Consider the following 19,058-nt stretch of genomic DNA (forward strand, 5'->3'; position numbering starts at 1 on the left):
GTTGGCATGCAAAATGTGACCTCTGAATCCCACAGGGCAGCTCGCATTAATGATGATCGTAATCATATCCTTGAATTGCCTGAAATAAACCAATGAATAAATGCCAAATGCCTTCTCTCCTTCACATTTGCACATGTCATCTTTTCTTAGGTAATTCTCTTCTAGCAACTAGATTATATAGTACTTTCACTTTCTCTGATACTGACTTTAGTTAACCCCAAAACTTTTCTTTATTGCCTTCCTTCCTGGCGCCCGCCATAGGAAAAAGAATAGTTGAAGTACATAGCAGCCCCTGATTCTCTCCCAAGATTTTAGATATTTGTCTGTCTTGTTATATATATATCTGTTCATTTAGGTGCATGTGTGTGTGTGTGTGTGATAGATAAACACAGATAGATAGTTTTTCTTCATATGGCTCTGTATTTTTTAATATATATATTCAATATATATTTAATATATAACATATATTTGCATATATATTACTTGCATATGTAAATATATATGCTGATGGAGGGGAGGAGGGAGATATGGTTAGGTGTTTGTTTGACCAATCAGTTCATTAACTTCTCATTAATGACCATTCCAGTAGGTTTTGCATTTTGTTCTCTAGGTTTTGCTTAGAAGACAGTTACATCACCTTTTAGTTTTTACCCCTCCTTTCTAGTAATTACCTCTTTTCTTTTTCTATGTCCTCTGGTAACCATAACTTCCTAAACACCGTGTAAAACTTTTTAAGTGATCATAGTAACATCTTTGTCTTAATTTTTATTTTAATGAGAATGCCTTTAGCTCTCCATCATTAAGCTTTGGATGGAATGGTGGCTTAAGATATTTTTAATATTTTCCAGGAAGAGATGTTTTATTTTATAGTATATATTCTTCTATAAATCCCTTTGTTTTATCTTCCTTCATCTTGGGCTATTCCTTTTTATGAGTTTGTGTAATTTTCTTCTAGCCTTTTTCAAGTGGTTGTTTTCTTTTCAGGTTCTTGAATTAAATTAACCGGTGAAATTATCTTCCTTTCAATTTTCTGTATGCTTTTTTATTTTTCTTGGTTTATAGTGCCTTATCCTCAGGTCCCATTTAGGCTTTTTTTCTTTTGTATTTCTTCCTTCTTGGATGGAAGAGAGAGCAATTCATAGCTGGGGTTTGACAGTGTGTGCAGTTTGCTTTTGGCTCTTACTGCAACACATTAGGGAGCCTGAATCTCAACAGAGATGTAGAACAGCACCCGTATCTAAGCATTGGATTAACACAGTAACACATAGCATAAGGCAAAACACTTAGTATTCACACAAATAATTTCTTTTATGTATCTTTGATCTGGTATAAAAAGCTCAAATCCTCACCTGTCCAGTAGAAATTCAGATGTCAGAAAACCTTACCCCTGAGTGATTATAAAGTCAGGTCTCTTCAGCTCTACCTCTGGTTAACAGGCAGAGCCCCTGCCTTCTTTTCTCTTAATGTGGCTTGCTTGTTGAGAGGTGCCATCTCCTATCCCTCCTGCCTCTTATTCTGACACCTGCATTGATAAAGAACAAGAAACACTCAGTATCTAACTTGTGCAGTGCCCTGTCTCGGCTCTGTCAGTCTCTGCCCTGCCAACAATGTTTTGTTTGTCTGGACCACACCTGTCTCAGTACAGTGCCCTAGCTCCTGTGTTCACATTTTCTGATAATATTTGACATATGTAGAGTGAAAGAATTTCAGAGAGAGACAGAAGGTACAACTTATATTCTGTATCTAAGGTTCACTGTCTTTGAAATTTCATGAGCAGACAAACCTCAAAAAAAAAATTAAGATACAGATATATCAAAATTTTATTTTGCCCAGAAGAAGTTTTTTTAGTTGCTGTCTGTTTACTCATTTATCTATCTGTTGAGCATTCAACAAATATTTATTGAGTGCCTGTGACATGCTGGGCCCTGGGAAAATATTACTGAGCAAGAGCTGGTATCTGCCCGCTTGGAGCCTACCTCATTGTTGGGAAGCCAGGCAAAACCCCAAAATCACACAAACAAGTTTAAAATTACAAATATATACAGGAGAGATAAGGGGTATACAAAATAATGGAAGACAGGACAAAAATGTTTTCATTGAGGAGAATAATGTGTAGGAAGTATAGTGAAGAGTGAGTATAAGCCATCTCCCTTATTTTATATTATAAAAGAAAATTTAACACCGGAAATGAAGAGATTAATCCCAGAGTACAGGACATTCTTTAATTTGAATAAACTTTGTATTTCAGAGCATGTTCATGTTTTTCCCATTTTGCTGACATTTGGATCTGGGGTTTCCCCACACATCTGGGTCTTGTTCTTCCAAATGTACATGTGTCTAGAGTTACCAAGTAGTGTCAGCAGAAACTAGCAATGTAGCACTGGTCATAAGCCAGAACCTTTGCATGGCATGGTTTAAACATGGACCTATTCAGTAGATAATCAGGCATCTGTTAAAAAAACAATGACACCATTTTACAAAGTTATGGGGCTGGGAGTTGGGGGGGGAGGTGGGAGGGCCGCAGACTGTCCTGGAAAACAGTGTGGGCAGTACAGGCCCTGAGGCCAAGCAGGGCAGCTGAGATGAGGATCCCCTCATTTACATGGGAATGTATAGTGGGGAATACAATTCCTACTGCCTTTACTTCTCAGAAGTGGACTTGCTCTTTGCAATCTATTGGGATTCCATATACAATTTCTTTATGAAGAGTCTTATTTAAAAATAAAAAAATTAAAACTATGATATAAAATATTACCTCTTAAAAAAATCTGTACTGACCAGTATTTACAAGTAAAAGGTCTTGGGAATGCTTTCATTGTTACCTTAAAATAACATAAATTAAAAAATATATTGAATGTGTGTATGTTGAAGATGCTGTTGATCTCATAAAAATAATTAAAAGTAAAAGGTTATGGGAGGATAATACAGTACAATATAAAGATGATGAAATGATAAAACAAACTGGGGAATTGTTTGTGTGCTAAACCTGCATTCCTATGAGGAGTCTCTCAGGAAAATTCAGGTCTTATCATTCTTGAAAAATACTAAGACTTTTGAGGATAAATGCAAACATAAGTTGTGGATAGAAGCTTCTGAAATAAATATGTGGGAGAGTTACTTCTATCTGAGATAAACTCTATCAACTGGAAAAAAATAGTGATGGTAACAATTCAAATTTCCATTACAAGAGGAAATGGACTGAGTCCTGTTAGTGATACACAAATAAATATGTACTTATGATGGCATCTTATCTAAAAGAAATTGAAACATCACAAAATACAATGAAAAGTGGGTTATTGCAAATGAGTCATAACACCTGTATAGGGAGAAAAACAGGAATAGAAAATTCTATGGCATGGGATTCCAAAAGCAAGTTCCTGACATCCAAATGTTAGAGCTGGAGGAAATACATAGACAGTGATTTCAGGGTTTGTCTTTTACCTATGAGAATTTGCTTTTAGAAAAGAGCACAGCTGTCTGAGTCATTTTAACTTTATATTCTTAGCCAACTCTTCTCTCCAAACCACTGCTGGGAACTAACTTAAGCCAATTTGGTCATTTGCAATTGTCAGGAATTATTTGGGGCAGGGCAGACGGGGGAGACCTTAAATACTTTAGATGCAAGGGCAGCTTTTCTCCCCAAATCTTCCAACTAAAGACGTACATCAAGGAAAGGAAGTCTCAGATCAAACTCTGTGGCACAAAGTGTAAATCAGTTCAGGACTGGAGATTCCAGCCAGAACAATTAGGCAAGAAAAAGAAATAAAAGGCATCCAAATCAGAAAGGAAGAAGTAAAACTGTAGCTATTTGGAGATGACATGATCTTAGAAATGGTAAATGAATTCAGCAGTGTTGCAGATACAAAATCTATACATAAAAATCTGTTGTGTTCTTTTTTTTTTTTTATTAAGGTATCATTGAAATACACTTTTACAAAGTTTTTACATGAAAAACAATTTGGTTACTACATTCACCCTTACTATCGAGTCCCCGCCCCATACACCACTGCAGTCACTGTCCATCAGTGTAGTAAGATGCCACAGAGTCACTACCTGTCTTCTTTGTGCTGAAGTATCTTCCCCATGACCCCACACACACCATGTGCACTAATCATAATAACCCTAAATCCCCATGTCCCTCCCTCCCCACCTGTCCTCCCGGACCCCTCCCATTTGGTAACTGCTAGTCCCTTCTTGGAGTCTGTGAGTCTGCTGCTGTTCTGTTCCTTCAGTTTTGCTTTGTTGTTATACTCCACAAATGAGAGAAATCATTTGGTACTTGTCTTTCTCTGCCTGACTTATTTCAATGAGAATAATACGCTCTAGTTCCAACCATGTTGTTGTAAATTGTAGGATTCCTTTCTTTCTTATGACTGAATAGTATTCTATTGTGTATATGTACACCTCTTCTTTATACATTCATCTAGTGATAGACATTTAGGTTGCTTCCATATCTTGGCCATTGTAAATAGCACTGCAATAAACATAGGGGAGCATATGTCTTTTTGAATCTGAAAACTTGTTTTCTTCAGGTAAATTCTTAGGGGTGGAATTCCTGGGTCAAATGGTATTTCTATTTTTACTTTTTTGAGGAACCTCCGTATCGCTTTCCACAATGGTTAAACAGTTTACCTTCCCACCAGCAGTGTAGGAGGGTTCCCCTTTCTCTGCATCCTCGCCAGCATTTGTTGTTCCTAGTCTTTTCAATGTTGGCCATCCTTACTGAAGTGAGCTGATATCTCATTGTGGTTTTAATTTACATTTCCATGATAATTAGTGATGTGGAGCATCTTTTCATGTGCCTGTTGTCATCTGAATTTCTTCTTTGGAGAACTGTCTCTTCATATCCTCCTCTCATTTTTTAATTGGTTATTTGCTTTTTGGGTGTTGAGGTGTGTAAGTTCTTTATATATTTTGGATGCTAACCCCTTGTCGAATATGTCATTTACAAATATATTCTCCCATACTGTAGGATGCCTTTTTGTTCTGTTGATGGTGTCCTTTGCTGTGCAGAAGCTTTTTAGCTTGATATAGTCCCATGTGTTCATTTTTGCTTTTGTTTCCATTGCCCAAGGAGATGCGTTAAGGAAAAAGTTGCCCTGTTTATATTCAAGAGATTTTTGCCTATGTTTTCTTCTAAGAGTTTATGGTTTCATGACTTACATTCAGGTAATTGATCCATTTCAAGTTTACTTTTGTATATGGGTATAAACAATAATCCAGTTTCATTCTCTTACATGTACTTTCCAGTTTTGCCAACACCAACTGGTGAAGAGGCTGCCATTTACCCCTTGCATATCCATGGCTCCTTTATTGTATATTAATTGACTATATATGCTTGGATTTATATCTGGGCCCTCTAGTCTTTTCCATTGGTCTATGGGTCTTTTCTTGTGCCCATATTAAATTGTCTTGATTACCGTGGATTTGTGGTAGAGCTTGAAGTCAGGGAGCATAATCCCTCCAGTTTTATTCTTCCTTCTCAGGATTGCTTGGGTTATACAGGGTCTTTTGTGGTTCCATATGAATTTTAGAACAAATTGCTCTAGTTCATGGAAGAATGATGTTGGTGTTTTAATAGGGACTGCATTGAATCTGTAGATTGCTTTATGCAGGATGACCATTCTGACAATATTAATTCTTCCTATCCATGAGCATGGGATGTACTTCCATTTATTGGTGTCTTCTTTAATTTCTCTCATGAGTGTCTTGTAGTTTTCAGAGTGTAGGTCTTTCACTTCCTTGGTTAGGTTTATTCCTAGGTATTTTATTCTTTTTGATGCCACTGTGAATGGAATTGTTTTCCTTATTTCTCTTTCTGCTAGTTCATCATTAGTGGATAGGAATGCAACAGATTTCTGTGTATTAATTTTGTATCCTGCAACTTGGCTGAATTCAGATATTAGATCCAATAGTTTTGGAGTGGATTCTTTAGGTTTTTATGAACAATATTATGTCATCTGCACAGTGACAGTTTTACTTCTTCCTTGCCAATTTATTTCTTCCTTCTCATTTTATTTCTTTGCATTGTCTGATTGCCATGGCTAGGACCTCCAGAACTATGTTGAATAAAAGTGGGGAGAATAGGCATCCTTGTCTTGTTCCCCATCTTAATGGAAAAGCTTTCAGCTTCTCACTGTTAAGTATGATGCTGGCTGTGGATTTGTCATATATGGTCTTTATTATGTTGAGATAGTTGCCCTCTATACCCATTTTGTTGAGAGTTTTTATCATGAATGGATGTTTAATTTTGCAAATGCTTTTCCAGCATGTATGGAGATGATCATGTAGTGTTTGTTCTTATTTTTATTGATGTGGTGGATGATGCTGATGGATTTTCGAATACTGTAACATGCTTGCATCCCTGGAATAAATCCCACTTGTTTATGATGGATCATCTTTTTTATGTATTTTTGAATTTGGTTTGCTAATATTTTGTTAAATATTTTTGCATCTATGTTCATTAGGGATATTGGTCTGTAATTTTCTTTTTTTGTGGTTTTTTTGCCTGGTTTTGGTATTAGAATGATGCTGGTCTCATAGAAAGAGTTCAGAAGCATTCCCTCCTCTTCTACTTTTTGGAAAACTTTAAGGAGGATGGGTATTAGGTCTTCACTAAATGTTTGATAAATTCAGCAGTGAAGCCATCTGGTCCAGGGGTTTTGTTCTTAGGTAGTGTTTTGATTACCAATTCAATTTTGTTGCTGGTAATTGGTCTGTTGAGATTTCTGTTTCTTCCTGAGTCAGCCTTGGAAGGTTGTATTTTTCTAGAAATTTGTCCATTTTATTCTAGGTTATCCAGTTTATTAGCATACAATTTTTCATAGTATTCTCTCTTAATTTTTTGTATTTCTGTGGTGTCCATAGTTATTTTTCCTTTCTCATTTCTGTTCATGTGTGTAAACTCTTTATTTCTTGATAAATCTGGCTAGGGGTATATCTATATTGTTTATTTTCTCAAAGAACCAGCTCCTGCTTTCATTGATTCTTTCTATTGTTTTATTCTTCTTGATTTTATTTATTTCTGCTCTAATCTTTATTATGTCTCACCTTCTACTGCCTTTGGGCCTCATTTGTTCTTCTTTTTCTAGTTTCGTTAATTGTGAGTTTAGTCTGTTTATATGGGAGTGTTCTTCTTTCCTGAGTTAGGCCTGTATTGGAATATACTTCCTCCTTAGCATGTCCTTTGCTGGGTCCCATAGATTTTGCAGTGTTGAATTATTGTTGTCATTTGTCTCCAGATATTGTTTGATCTCTGTTTTTATTTGGTCATCGATCCATTGATTATTTAGGAGCATGTTGTTAAGCCTCCATGTATTTGTGGGCTTTTTTGTTTTCTTTGCATAATTTATTTCTAGTTTCATACCTTTGTGATCTGAGAAACTGGTTGGTACAATTTCAATCTTTTTAAACTTACTGAGGCTCTTTTTGTGGCCTAATATATGATCTATTCTTAAAAATATTCCTTATGCACTTGAGAAGAATGTGTATCCTGCTGCTTTTGGGTGGAGTGTACTGTAGATGTTTGTTAGGGCCATCTGTTCTAATGTGTTGTTCAGTGCCTCTGTCTCTTCACTTGTTTTCTGTCTGGTTGATCTGTCCTTCAGAGTGAGTGGAGTGTTGAAGTCTCCTAAAATGAACACATTGCATTCTATTTCCCCCTTTAATTCTGTTACTATTTGTTTCACATATGTAGGTGCTCCTGTGTTGGGGGCATAGATATTTATAATAGTTATATCCTTTTGTTGGGCTGACCCTTTTATCATTATGTGATGTCCTTCTTTGTCTCTTGTTACATTTTTTTGTTTTGAAGTCTATTTTGTCTGATACAAGTACTGCAACTCCTGCTTTTTTCTCCTTATTACTTGCATGAAATATCTTTTTCCATCCCTTCACTTTTACTCTGTGTATGTCTTTGCATTTGAAGTGAGTCTCTTGTAGGCAGCATATAGATGGGTCTTGTTTTCTTATCCATTCAGTGACTCTATGTCTTTTGATTGGTGCATTCAGACCATCTACATTTAGGGTGATTATCAATAGGTATGTACTTATTGCCATTGCAGGCTTTACATTCATGGTTACCAAGGGTTCCAGGTTACTTTCCTTACTATCTAAGAGTCTAACTTAACTCACTTAGTATGCTGTTACAAACAGAATCTAAAGGTTCTTTTTTTCCCTCCTTTTTCTTCCTCCTCCATTCTTTATATATTAGGCATCATATACTGTACTCTTTCTCTATCCCTTGACTGACTTTGGAGGTAGTTGTTTTGATTTTGCATCTGCTTAGTAATTAATTGTTCTAGTTTCTTTACTGTCATTTTGCTTCCTCTGATGACAGCTATTTAGCCTTAGGAACACTTCCATTTTTCACAGTTCCTCCAAAACACATTGTAGAGATGGTTGTGGGAGGTAAATTCTCTCAGTTTTTACTTACCTGGAAATTGTTTAATCCTGCCTTCAAATGTATATTATAATCTTGCCAGGTAGAGTATTCTTGGTTTGAGGCCCTTCTGCTTCATTGCATTAAATATATCATGCCACTCCCTTCTGGCCTGTAAAGTTTTTGTTGAGAAGTCTGATGATAGCCTGATGGGTTTTCCTTTATACATGAACCTTTTTCTTCCTCTGGCTGCTTTTAACATTCTGTCCTTATCCTTGATCTTTGCCATTTTAATTATTATATGTCTTGGTGTTGTCTTCCTTGGGTCCCTTGTGTTAGCAGATCTGTGTATCTCCATGGCCTGAGAGATTATCTCCTTCCCCAGATTAGGGAATTTTTTTTAGTAATTACCTCCAGAAAGACACTTTCTATCCCTTTTTCTCTCTTCTTGTTTTAGTACCCCAATAATGCACATATTGTTCCATTTGGATTGGTCTCACAGTTCTCTCAGTATTCTTTCATTCCTAGAGATCCTTTTGTCTCTCTATGCCTCAGCTTCTTTGTATTCCTGTTCTCTAATTTCTGTTCCATTTGCCATTTCTTCTACTACATCTAATCTGCCTTTAAATCCCTCCTTTGTGTGTTTCATTTCAGACATTAAATTTCTTAATGATTGAATATCCATCCTGAATTCATCCCTGAGTTCTTGAATATTTTTCTATACTTCCATGAGCATGTTTATGATTTTTATTTTGAAATCTCTTTCAGGAAGATTGATGAGTTCGGTTTCACTTGGCCTTCTCTCTGGTGTTTGTGGGATTTGGGGTTGAACCAGGTTCCTTTGATGTTTCATATTTGTATACAGTTCCCTCTATTGCCCTCAAGCTCTTCTCTCTGGAGCTGCTCAGCCGCTGGAGCAATGTTGGGGGTTGCAGGGGAGTGGTGCTGTTTTCTGGGGGGAGGAAAGAGCTCTTTTCTGCTTCCCTGCTGCTGTGCCTGTCTCCACTGTCAGAACCTGTTGGCCAAGCATGCCAGTGTAACCCTCTGTTCTTTGTGTTTTCAGCTGCTGTAGGTGGGGCCTCTGTCTGGCTGGCCTGATGCCAGGGCAGGGGCTGCTGATTTGCAAGCCAGTGCTGGCTGGCCAGGAGGAAGGTGCAGCAGCAGGCTGCATATCACAGTGGGGTGCCTCAGAGCTGCATAGCCAGCCAGGGGAATGGAGTGCCTGAACCTCCTGAAAGTTCCCAACCTGGTAGGCAGAGTGTGCCAGGACAATTTTGTCTACCTGTCCTTTCTCAGCAGCAAGCTCTGTGCAATCCTTGCCCCTTTAGCAGCCCTCTTGTTGTTAGGAAGTCTCTCAGACTGCTCACCTTTTTTTGTCCCAGAGCGACTTGGTGTGGATCCCTGTTTTCCACAAGTGGCTGGAATCTCAGTCTCTCCAAGTAAATTGCCTGTCTTAGCTTTCCAACCCCACTAATCTCCAGAGCACCATGCAATGTAGGTTCATGTTTCCAGAGCAGATCTCCAGGGTTGGGTGTTCAGCAGTCCTAAGCTTCCACTCCCTCCCTACTCCATTTCTCTTCCTCCCACTGGTAAGCTGGGGTTGGGGAAGGGCTTGGGTCCTGACACATCATGGCTTTGCTACATTACCCTGTTTTGTGAGGTCTGCTCTTTTCTCCAGGTGTAAGTAATCTGGGGCAGCCTTCTTTCCTGTTGCTCTTTTAGGATTAGTTATATTAACTATATTTTCATATTATATGTGGTTTTGGGAGGAGGTCTCTGTCTCACCTTTCATGCCACCATCTTTAATCTATGGTGTCAAAAATCTGTTGTGTTTTTATATGCTGATGTGAAATGTCAAGAAATTAAGAAAATCCCATTTATAATAGCATCAAAAAGAACAAAATAGGAATAAATATAACCAAGGAGGTGAAAGATCTATACACTAAAAAGTATAATAAAGAAGTTGAAGAAGAAACAAATAAATACAAAGATACTCCATGCTTATTAATTGGGAGAATTAAATTGTTAAAATGTCCATACTATTCAAAATGATCTACCGATTCAAAACAGTCCTATAAAATTCCAATGGTATTTTTCACAGAAATAAAACAAACAATCCTAAAATTTGTATGGAACCACAAAAGACCCCAAATACCCAAAAGCAATCTTGAAAGAGAAGAACAAAGCTGGAGGCATCATATTTCCTGATTTCAAACTACATTATAAAACTTTACTAATCGAAACAGTATGTTACTGTCATGAAAACAGACACATAGATCAAATGGAGCTGGTCAGAGAACCCAGAAATAAACCCATCATATGTGGTGAATTACTTTTTGACAAATGAGCCAAAAATATATAATGGGGATAGGATAGTCTCTTCAATAGAGGGTAATGGGAAAACTGGACCTCCATCTTACACCCTAACAAAAATGAAATGTTTAAGAACTTGAATGTAAGACCTGAAACTATGAAGCTCTTAGAAGACAAGGGGGTAAGCTCCTTGACAGGAAATGTTGGCAATGATTTTTTGAATTTGACACCAAAAAGCAAAGGAAACAAAAGCAGAAATATACAAGTGGGACTGTATCAAACCATAAAGGTTCTTCTCAGTAAATGAAACCATCAAAAAAATGAAAAGACAGCATATGGAATGTGGAAAAGTATTTGCAAACCACTTATGAACTAATGGGTTAATATCCAATATATAGAAGGAATTTATGCAACTCAATAGCAAAACAAATAACATGATTGAAAAATGGGCAAAGGACTTGAATAGATATTTTTCAAAGAAGACATGAAAATAGCCAGCAAGTACATGAAAAAGTGCTCGTCACTAATCATTAAGGAAATGCAAACCAAAACCACAATAAGATATCACCTCATATCTTTCAGAATGGCTATTGTCAACAAGACAGGGAAAAATGCTGGCAAGGACGTAGAGAAAAGGAAACACCTGTACACTGTTGGTGGGAATGTAAACTGGTATAGACTCCATGGAAAACAGTATGGAGATTCCTCAAGAAATTAAAAATAGTACTACCATGTGATCTAGCAGCCCTACTTCTGGGTATATAGCCAAAGGAGACAATATTGTTATTTCAAAGAGATAACTGCACTCCCATATTCCAGCAGCAGCATTCATGGAAGCAAAGATATGGAAACAACCTAAGTGTCTCTCAGTTGGACGAATGAATCAAGAAAATGTAAGTTGTTTGTGTGTGTGTACACATGCACATACAAATACAATGGAATATTATTCATCCTTAAATCTTAAGAAGGAAATTCTGTCATTTGCAACAAGATGGATGAATCTTGAGCGCATTAGGCTAATGAAATAAGCCAGGTAGAGAAAGACAAATACCACATGGTATCCCTTATGTGTGGAATCTGAAAAATAAAAAAAATTAAAAAATGAAGTCATAGAAGCTGAGTAGGAAAGTGGGTAGGGCACATGGGAATGTAAACTGGTATAGTCTGTGTTCTATAAGGAATGCAACTATAAATGTAAATAGGGAGAGATTGGTAAAAGGGTCTTAACTTTCTATTATAAGATGATAAATGTGTGATGACCTAATGTATAACATGGTGACTATAGTTCACAGCATGTAGTATATAATTGAAATTTGCTAACAGAGTAGAACTTACATGTTCTCACCAAAAAGAAGGTAACTGTATGGAGTAATGGACATGTTCATTGACTGGATGTGTGGAACACTTTCACAATGTATACAATTATCACATTGTACATTAAAAAATTTTATTTTGTCAGTTATACCTCAATAAACCTGAAAAAGCAAATTATAGACAGTATAATACTTTTTAAATAATGTATTTGTCCCTTTATTACTTATAAGTCCCTTGCTTTGTTTCAAGAAATTAAGGGAAACATAATAGGATGATTTTTTTCCCTCACAAGGCAACAACTTGAGTTTACTCTGGATTATCCATAAAGTTGTAGAGACTATTTTAGAAAAGACCAGCACATCAGACAGTTACAGGCATTAGCTTGGACTCTCAGGAAATCTCACATAAGACTAGTACCAAAGAAAGCTGGATGGCAGGAGAAAATCTGCACTAGATTTCTAGCATAACAGGAGATTATTGAACAGTTGAGTTGTGTCAGTATCTGCACTCTGCAAGACTTGTGTGAGACCACTGTCCTTTCCCTTTGTAGGAAGTCCTAACAAACAAGTATATTTCTCTAGTTTAGTTCCCAGGGTCTATTATAGACGATAGAATTTAGGTTATTAATGATTATGATTATTAAATATTAATAAAAATATTTTTTAAATTCTCTGAATTTTCCCTTGCACTCTGTATGTAGATAGAGACTTCGTTTCTAGAGTACTTCACCAACCACAAAAACACTGAAAATGTCAATGTCTTGTTTAAGTATTTCCACAGAAAATTTAAAACTATTAAAAGTTATAGCCATGGGTGTCTGAGTCATCTGGAAGGCCTGTTGAAAACACAGATAACCAAGCCTCATTTAGAGTTTCTGATTCCTTAGACCTGGAATAAGTCCACGAATTTTCATTTCTAACCAACTCCAGTCTTTTGAGAGCCACTGGTCTCCTGCTACCCACCCTCCATGTGAAATTTAGATGGCATTGTGAAGACTTTTGATTAAGTCATAATAAATAACACAGGAAAAAAAGTCTTCAACTATAAAATTGTACAAAAGAAAAATGCTTTAAGTGAGAATTCTATATTATCTTTCAACAAATAATGAAGACATATCTTTAACTCAGAGGAAGTATTTTTTCCCAAGACTAACTGCACATGGTCCAGATACTTTGTTTTCTAACACATTCTCAGGATCTGATAGTGTATAGCCATAATAAATGTAAAAATATACTAAGTATAGAAGTGATGGAAACATTTAAGATCTCAAAGTATGCTTTTTTCTCTGTCTTTGCTGTAATTATGTATGAATGAAGTTTCTGAAATTTTCATAAATGAGAGATAAGTTGTGTGTGGAAAATCAACTTTTAGGACAGAAAGGAAAAATATTCAAGTATAGGAGAAAAGGCTGGTAGGAGAAACCTAAGAACTGAAATATATGTGAAAGTTATGCATTAAAACTGAGGCTTGTTAACACATGCAATATTAGAACAACTATTCGGTTTGTAACTAGACACTTGAATGTAGTGAATAAATGATCCGTCAGCTTATGGACTGTTAAAAAAACTAGATCTTAGGACTTATCTCTCTTAAGTTGTTGAAGAGCCATAGTATATAAAATAAACATGGTAAAAACACCTGTTTTTAAATGAGATAATATGTGACTTTATATATGCTGGAGATTTTTATGATATGAATTTTTTAAATGCTATAAGAAAAAAATTATATTCTTTGAAAATTAATTTCATTAGTTTCCTGATCCATAGTGTTAGAGCCTTAGTTGGGAGAGCTGCAAAGCTTTGTTACATCAAGCCCAAACCATTTCTAGAAAACTAAGATTCTCATTCTCAGACCCTACCCCGGCTGGCATTACTTGCATGGTGCCCTCAAGTCCACAGGGACTTGGGAAAGAAGGTAGAGGACAAAAGAGGCACTTACTAAACACCTCTGGACTAACACTTTACCCAGGGCATCTATCTGGTCTGAGCCCTGTGAAGCTTAGAGACGCCCAGAAAAGCCACTCAGACCCACCTGACTCCCGAGGTCCCCACCTTCGGCGACACACTGTCACAGCCAAATGCAGGCATTACTGACCATATCCCTCTGTCACCGAAGAGTATAGAAACATGTTCAGATTTAAATTAACACTTAAATCATTAAAAGATTTATAAATAAATCTTCATATTTAAACCAGAAACTTAAATATTTCTCATCAGGAACATTATAAACTGAATTATTTTTTTACTCTTTAAAGTGCCAAGTAAGAACTTAATTGACTGTATTTTATTTTAAATGGAAATAAAGTAAACATTCAATATGATAAAATGTTTTTAAAAGTCTGTTACACAGTTTTGTTGAAACAGATGAATTACAGAATGGAAGCAGGCAGAAGACAAAATATTGGTATTTTATCCTGGTGATTTGGTTTTGAGTTTTATTTTTTATTATAATGCTACTTGTGTAATAGAGAAGAATAAATTTCCCACATTAATGGTAATCATCAAAAATGTTTGAAAAGAGAGGGGCAGGTTTTAAGGAAAATGCACAGCAGCCTTGCTGTGTGTTCAATAGGGCAGCCGCTTGGGGCAGGTTTATACTTTGATTAGCAAGGGGGTTAATGTCGCTTTCCACTCCGTGGTGCTTTAGGGTAGTTTAATGTCACGGTTGGCTGCACTCTTTTCTTTCATTGTCTAGCATTGCAGTGTGATTCTTTGCTCTCTCATCACCCTCCTGTTTCTGCCCTGCCCCCATGTCTCCACAGATCATTTTGTGTTTCTCTCCAGTTGGTCACACGCTGAGAGTTAGAGCTCGGAAGTTCCCAGCCATAGTTAACTGCACGGCTATTGACTGGTTTCATGCGTGGCCGCAGGAGGCTCTGGTCTCAGTCAGCAGGAGGTTCATTGAGGAAACCGAGGGGATTGAGGTATGTGTGTCAGCCTCTGAATCACATGCACACACACACAAACTTGTGCACACACACACTCTCTCTCTGACCAAATGTCTTCAATAAATAAGTAATTTTTGAAACAAGCCCTCTATCAGGAAGTTGGGCTTGTTTGTTTGAGACAGTAAGATCATTATTTGTTAGCTTACAGTCTGTGGTATATGATGGCTGACGTTTTTGCACCAGGTTGAGATGTATGTGTGCCTGTGCACATGTACACACACACTGTATGTAAGCATGTTCTCACTCATGTGCTGACTCACCAAAAGACCAGGATCATTACTTCCCTGAATCATAATAGGTCTTACTGAATATAAACCCTTTAAATCCACAACTAAAAACCTGAACAAAAATGTAGCCATCCATAGCCATGCCATGCTCAATCTTCCCAAAGTGAGGCAATTGTGACTTTTCTCATTACAGTATTAACAGTTGAAAAATCATCCCCCATAAATTCAGCAATCACTAAGTGAAATCATATATCTACTCCTTTGTTTTATGGATTTTTATCATAATAGTTTATTTTTTTCAACTGATCATGATGAAATTTGCATCTCCTGTTACATTTTTAAATGGTTGCCTGAAACAACAAAATAGTGTTCAGATACAAAGGGAAAACAGAAATGTAAACACGAAGGTATCATTTAGACTTCCTAGAAATGAAGTTTTATTTGCCTCTAGTGCCTTTCTAATTAGATAGTTCTGAAGGATGGTGATTGCAAACATCACAATGGGGATGTCCGGAAACCATGGTGATTGCCTAGGGAAGTTTGTCTTCTGAGTGGACTGAGTGATAAGGTGAAAAGGTGCCTGGAGTCGGCCAGACATGGAAAGTGATTCTCAGAGCCAAAAACAGAACTGGGTATATATAAGAAAGATGAATCTGCTTCCAGTCAAAACCTTATTGTGAACACAGACAACCTGCTGTAGCCTCCCTTACTCCCAAGTGCGTACCTCCTGCTTTTACAAAACAATCCCTTAAACATTTTATGGAGTATTATATCTTTTTGTCATCAGATGGTTAGAAATCTGGACATCTTTACGTATTTAATTATTTGTATGAAGCTCTCTTCATTGCTTGTTGCTTATTTTTATATATCATATATAGCTTTATTGTATATGGCTTATTGTCTCTTCCTAAAATGTCTATTCATCTAATTATTTAGTGCTGGATTGCCTGGGAAAAACTGTCATTAACATCTAAAATAGATGTACGATAAAGGCTTTATGGCATTCAGATACCTCCTCTCTTCTTTTCTCCACATACATGAAAAAAAAATCTCTGCTATTTCTCTGCAGTTTCCCATATCTCGAAAGTTCTTTCTCTTGTCTATCTCTACACTCACCGCTAACACTGAATGCACTTATCTGGACCTTTAAAACAACAACTTGTTTTCTGAGTAAAGACTGAATTTTTTTTAAGTAATGTTCAATTTTTTTTCCACTGGTCCAGGGCCAAATTGCCATATTATATTTAGGAAAATATGTGTAAATTTGTTCTCATGAACAGATGAGTAGAGTGGCAGTCACAGGAGTGATTAATTTCTGTTTGAAACATGGCTTCACCATTGTCTGAGAGTCAAAAGGACCCCATTTATTGGAGACTAACACTAGCATCAGATAAGATCTGCCAGAAATATTTTAAGCTTTAAAATCTGGAGAACCATTAAGTACAACAAATAATGGTCACAATTATTAGCACAAATCTCATAAGCTATTTCGAGGTTCACTGCATTACTGGAACTTGGGGGCATTGTTTTGTCTTCTAATAATTACAAGAATGGTTCAAAATAATGATTTACTAGAGGGAGAGAGTAAGTATGTGTCTTGCAGTAGCAAAATTCTGTTTTACACAGTTCAGTATATCAGGTGGTTTGGTAAGAAAGAGAAAAGAAACTGTTTCTTAATGTTAATTTCTCAAATGGGAGGAAACCAGAGTGAGCAGCATGGTTTAAATTAGTGTTTGGCATGGTGCTTTTTTAAGTTCCTTGCCTCTGCTGCTCTGGTGCAGGCTGTTTCCTGTCAAATTCGGTGCCGCTCTGAAAACCTTGCTACCAAAGGGGCTTTGATATGCCAGTGACCATTGACATCTGCTGGATGAGGCAGGACTTGCATCAGTTTAAGAACAGAAGGCTCCTGACAGGTGCTAAGCTCTATATGGTGGTATCATGACGCCTCCTATAGGATGCTGATTGCCAAATAAGAATTTAAAAAGCACTTTACCATTTTTTACTGAGCTGAATTATGCCTGGAAACAAATTAGTCAGATGATTTCATTTCAGTGCAGTGTGCTAATTTAACTTTTCCACCTTCCTAATTTGTTGCTCAGGAGCAATAATTATAATTCAGAGTGCAACATGTCCATGTTCTTCTAAAGCAGTGTGGTGCCTTTTCTGTAGAGGTCAAAAATAGCTTTTAAATTTTTTGAATGAGCACTAATTTGATCACTTTCTTAGGTTTGATTTCTACCATTAAGACTGAAATGTATCAGCGTAATTCAGGCACTTCTTAATTATTGACATCATTTGTTGAGTGTTAGATACTTATACAAGGTGACCCCTTTAGCCACAGAGAAAGGATTCATTAAAGACAAGCAATTTTGTGTGTGTTGACATACAATTTCTGATCAGTACACACTCAGCATGCAAAGGTGAGGACTGGCTGCATCTAAGTAAATGTTTGTGCTACTTTTCTGTTACTTGGTATTGAACTAAATGACAGCTGATAGGATGACCAAGTAGTTTGACACTTAAATATCACTGGGTATTTATCTGAAGATTGTCAATATTCACTCCTCCCAGGAAATTTGGAAATGGAGATGGGAGACCGTGGGGTAAGGAGGAGAAGGAAAGGCCCTCAAGGTATCCCTGGAAATATGTAAGAAGCACACTGGGGAGATAATTGGGAAGAACACCTACTCAGAAGTGCATAGGTCCTAATAGGAACATTCCAGAAAACGAGGAACAGGTGTTAAAAGACAAGCAGTGTTTTTGCTTTTTGAGCCAATATGAATAATGGACATACCTGCAAACAGGGCCTGATGAAAGGAGAATTACTGATGGAAATGAAGAAAAGGGCTCTCAGAGGAGGGAGATTTTCATTGGAAGGAATAGAATAAAGATCTGAGAGAGATGGAATAGCCCATCCTTTTCAGCCATGTTGACCAAGTGGCAAGTTAAAATTGTCTTTTTGGTGTGGCACAACTTAAAAATAATTACCCAAACTTAGTATCATGAGCTTTTTCAATGAAATGACTTTATTCCACATGCCATGACCTCTTCCATCCAGAACTTGTTGCAGGGCTTGGTAACATATGAATGGCATATTTTACTACCATTCTCCAAACTGACCATGAAAAATGTCCACTCAAAGAGGAAAGTTGTTTTACTGCTGTATTTAAAGACTGATTCATTTAGTGGTCTCTAGGTTCCCTTTAAAATGTTAGATTACGCATGAAGAGTAGTCAACAACCTTTTGTTAGTGATAGGTACGTTGTAGTATTTCTATTAATGATTTTTAGCACCACTTTTTCTTTGAAATATAAATGAAGATTATGCCATATGAGTTTTAGAAGTAGAAAGACAACCTTCTGCAATATAAATTCTACAAGTTTTGGGAAAGTATCCTTTTTCTGCAGAACACTGGGGTCACTTTAAAAGATCAAGATCAAAACAAATGCAACCAAATTTATCTTGAATCTGCCTAAATCTTACCCTGGCTTATGCCTGTATTCAATTAGATGAGAAAAGACCTAGGAGGTTGTTAACATCCCTCCCCCCATCCAGCCTTCTCTCTCCTTTGTACATGCACACTGGTATACTGGACATCATACACTCCTTGGTCTGTGCATGTTAATCAAATTTAAAGTAGAATTGCAAAAAGCAGCAGACTGTTGCTTTCCAGGGGTTTTGCAGTTTTGCAGTTATGCAAACTTCAGGAATCCCCTCTACCTCAAAAGTAGGGTCCAGTTTTTAATAGCTGAGGTACCTGGACAAGCAGTTAAGCTAAAAACTTTAATAAGTCAAACAGAAACAATTCTACTTCCAAACTGTAGTATCATGGCTTTTCTCCAGGGCTGGCCGCTCCAGAACCAGCTTGGTTCTCCAG

The 19,058-nt window shown here is 36.9% G+C and overlaps 1 protein-coding gene across 1 annotated transcript in view; it reads left to right on the forward strand.

Moving 5' to 3' along the window:
- The window catches only part of DNAH11 (dynein axonemal heavy chain 11), a 363,375-nt gene that overhangs the window by 231,381 nt on the left and 112,936 nt on the right, over window positions 1-19,058 (forward strand). The window contains exon 55 of the mRNA XM_057504579.1: window positions 14,769-14,930. Coding sequence (XP_057360562.1) covers window positions 14,769-14,930 — 162 coding nt within the window. The remainder of the gene's footprint in view (window positions 1-14,768; window positions 14,931-19,058) is intronic.

The sequence above is a fragment of the Manis pentadactyla genome, chromosome 7, assembly GCF_030020395.1.
Source record: "Manis pentadactyla isolate mManPen7 chromosome 7, mManPen7.hap1, whole genome shotgun sequence".
Classification (NCBI taxonomy): domain Eukaryota; kingdom Metazoa; phylum Chordata; class Mammalia; order Pholidota; family Manidae; genus Manis; species Manis pentadactyla.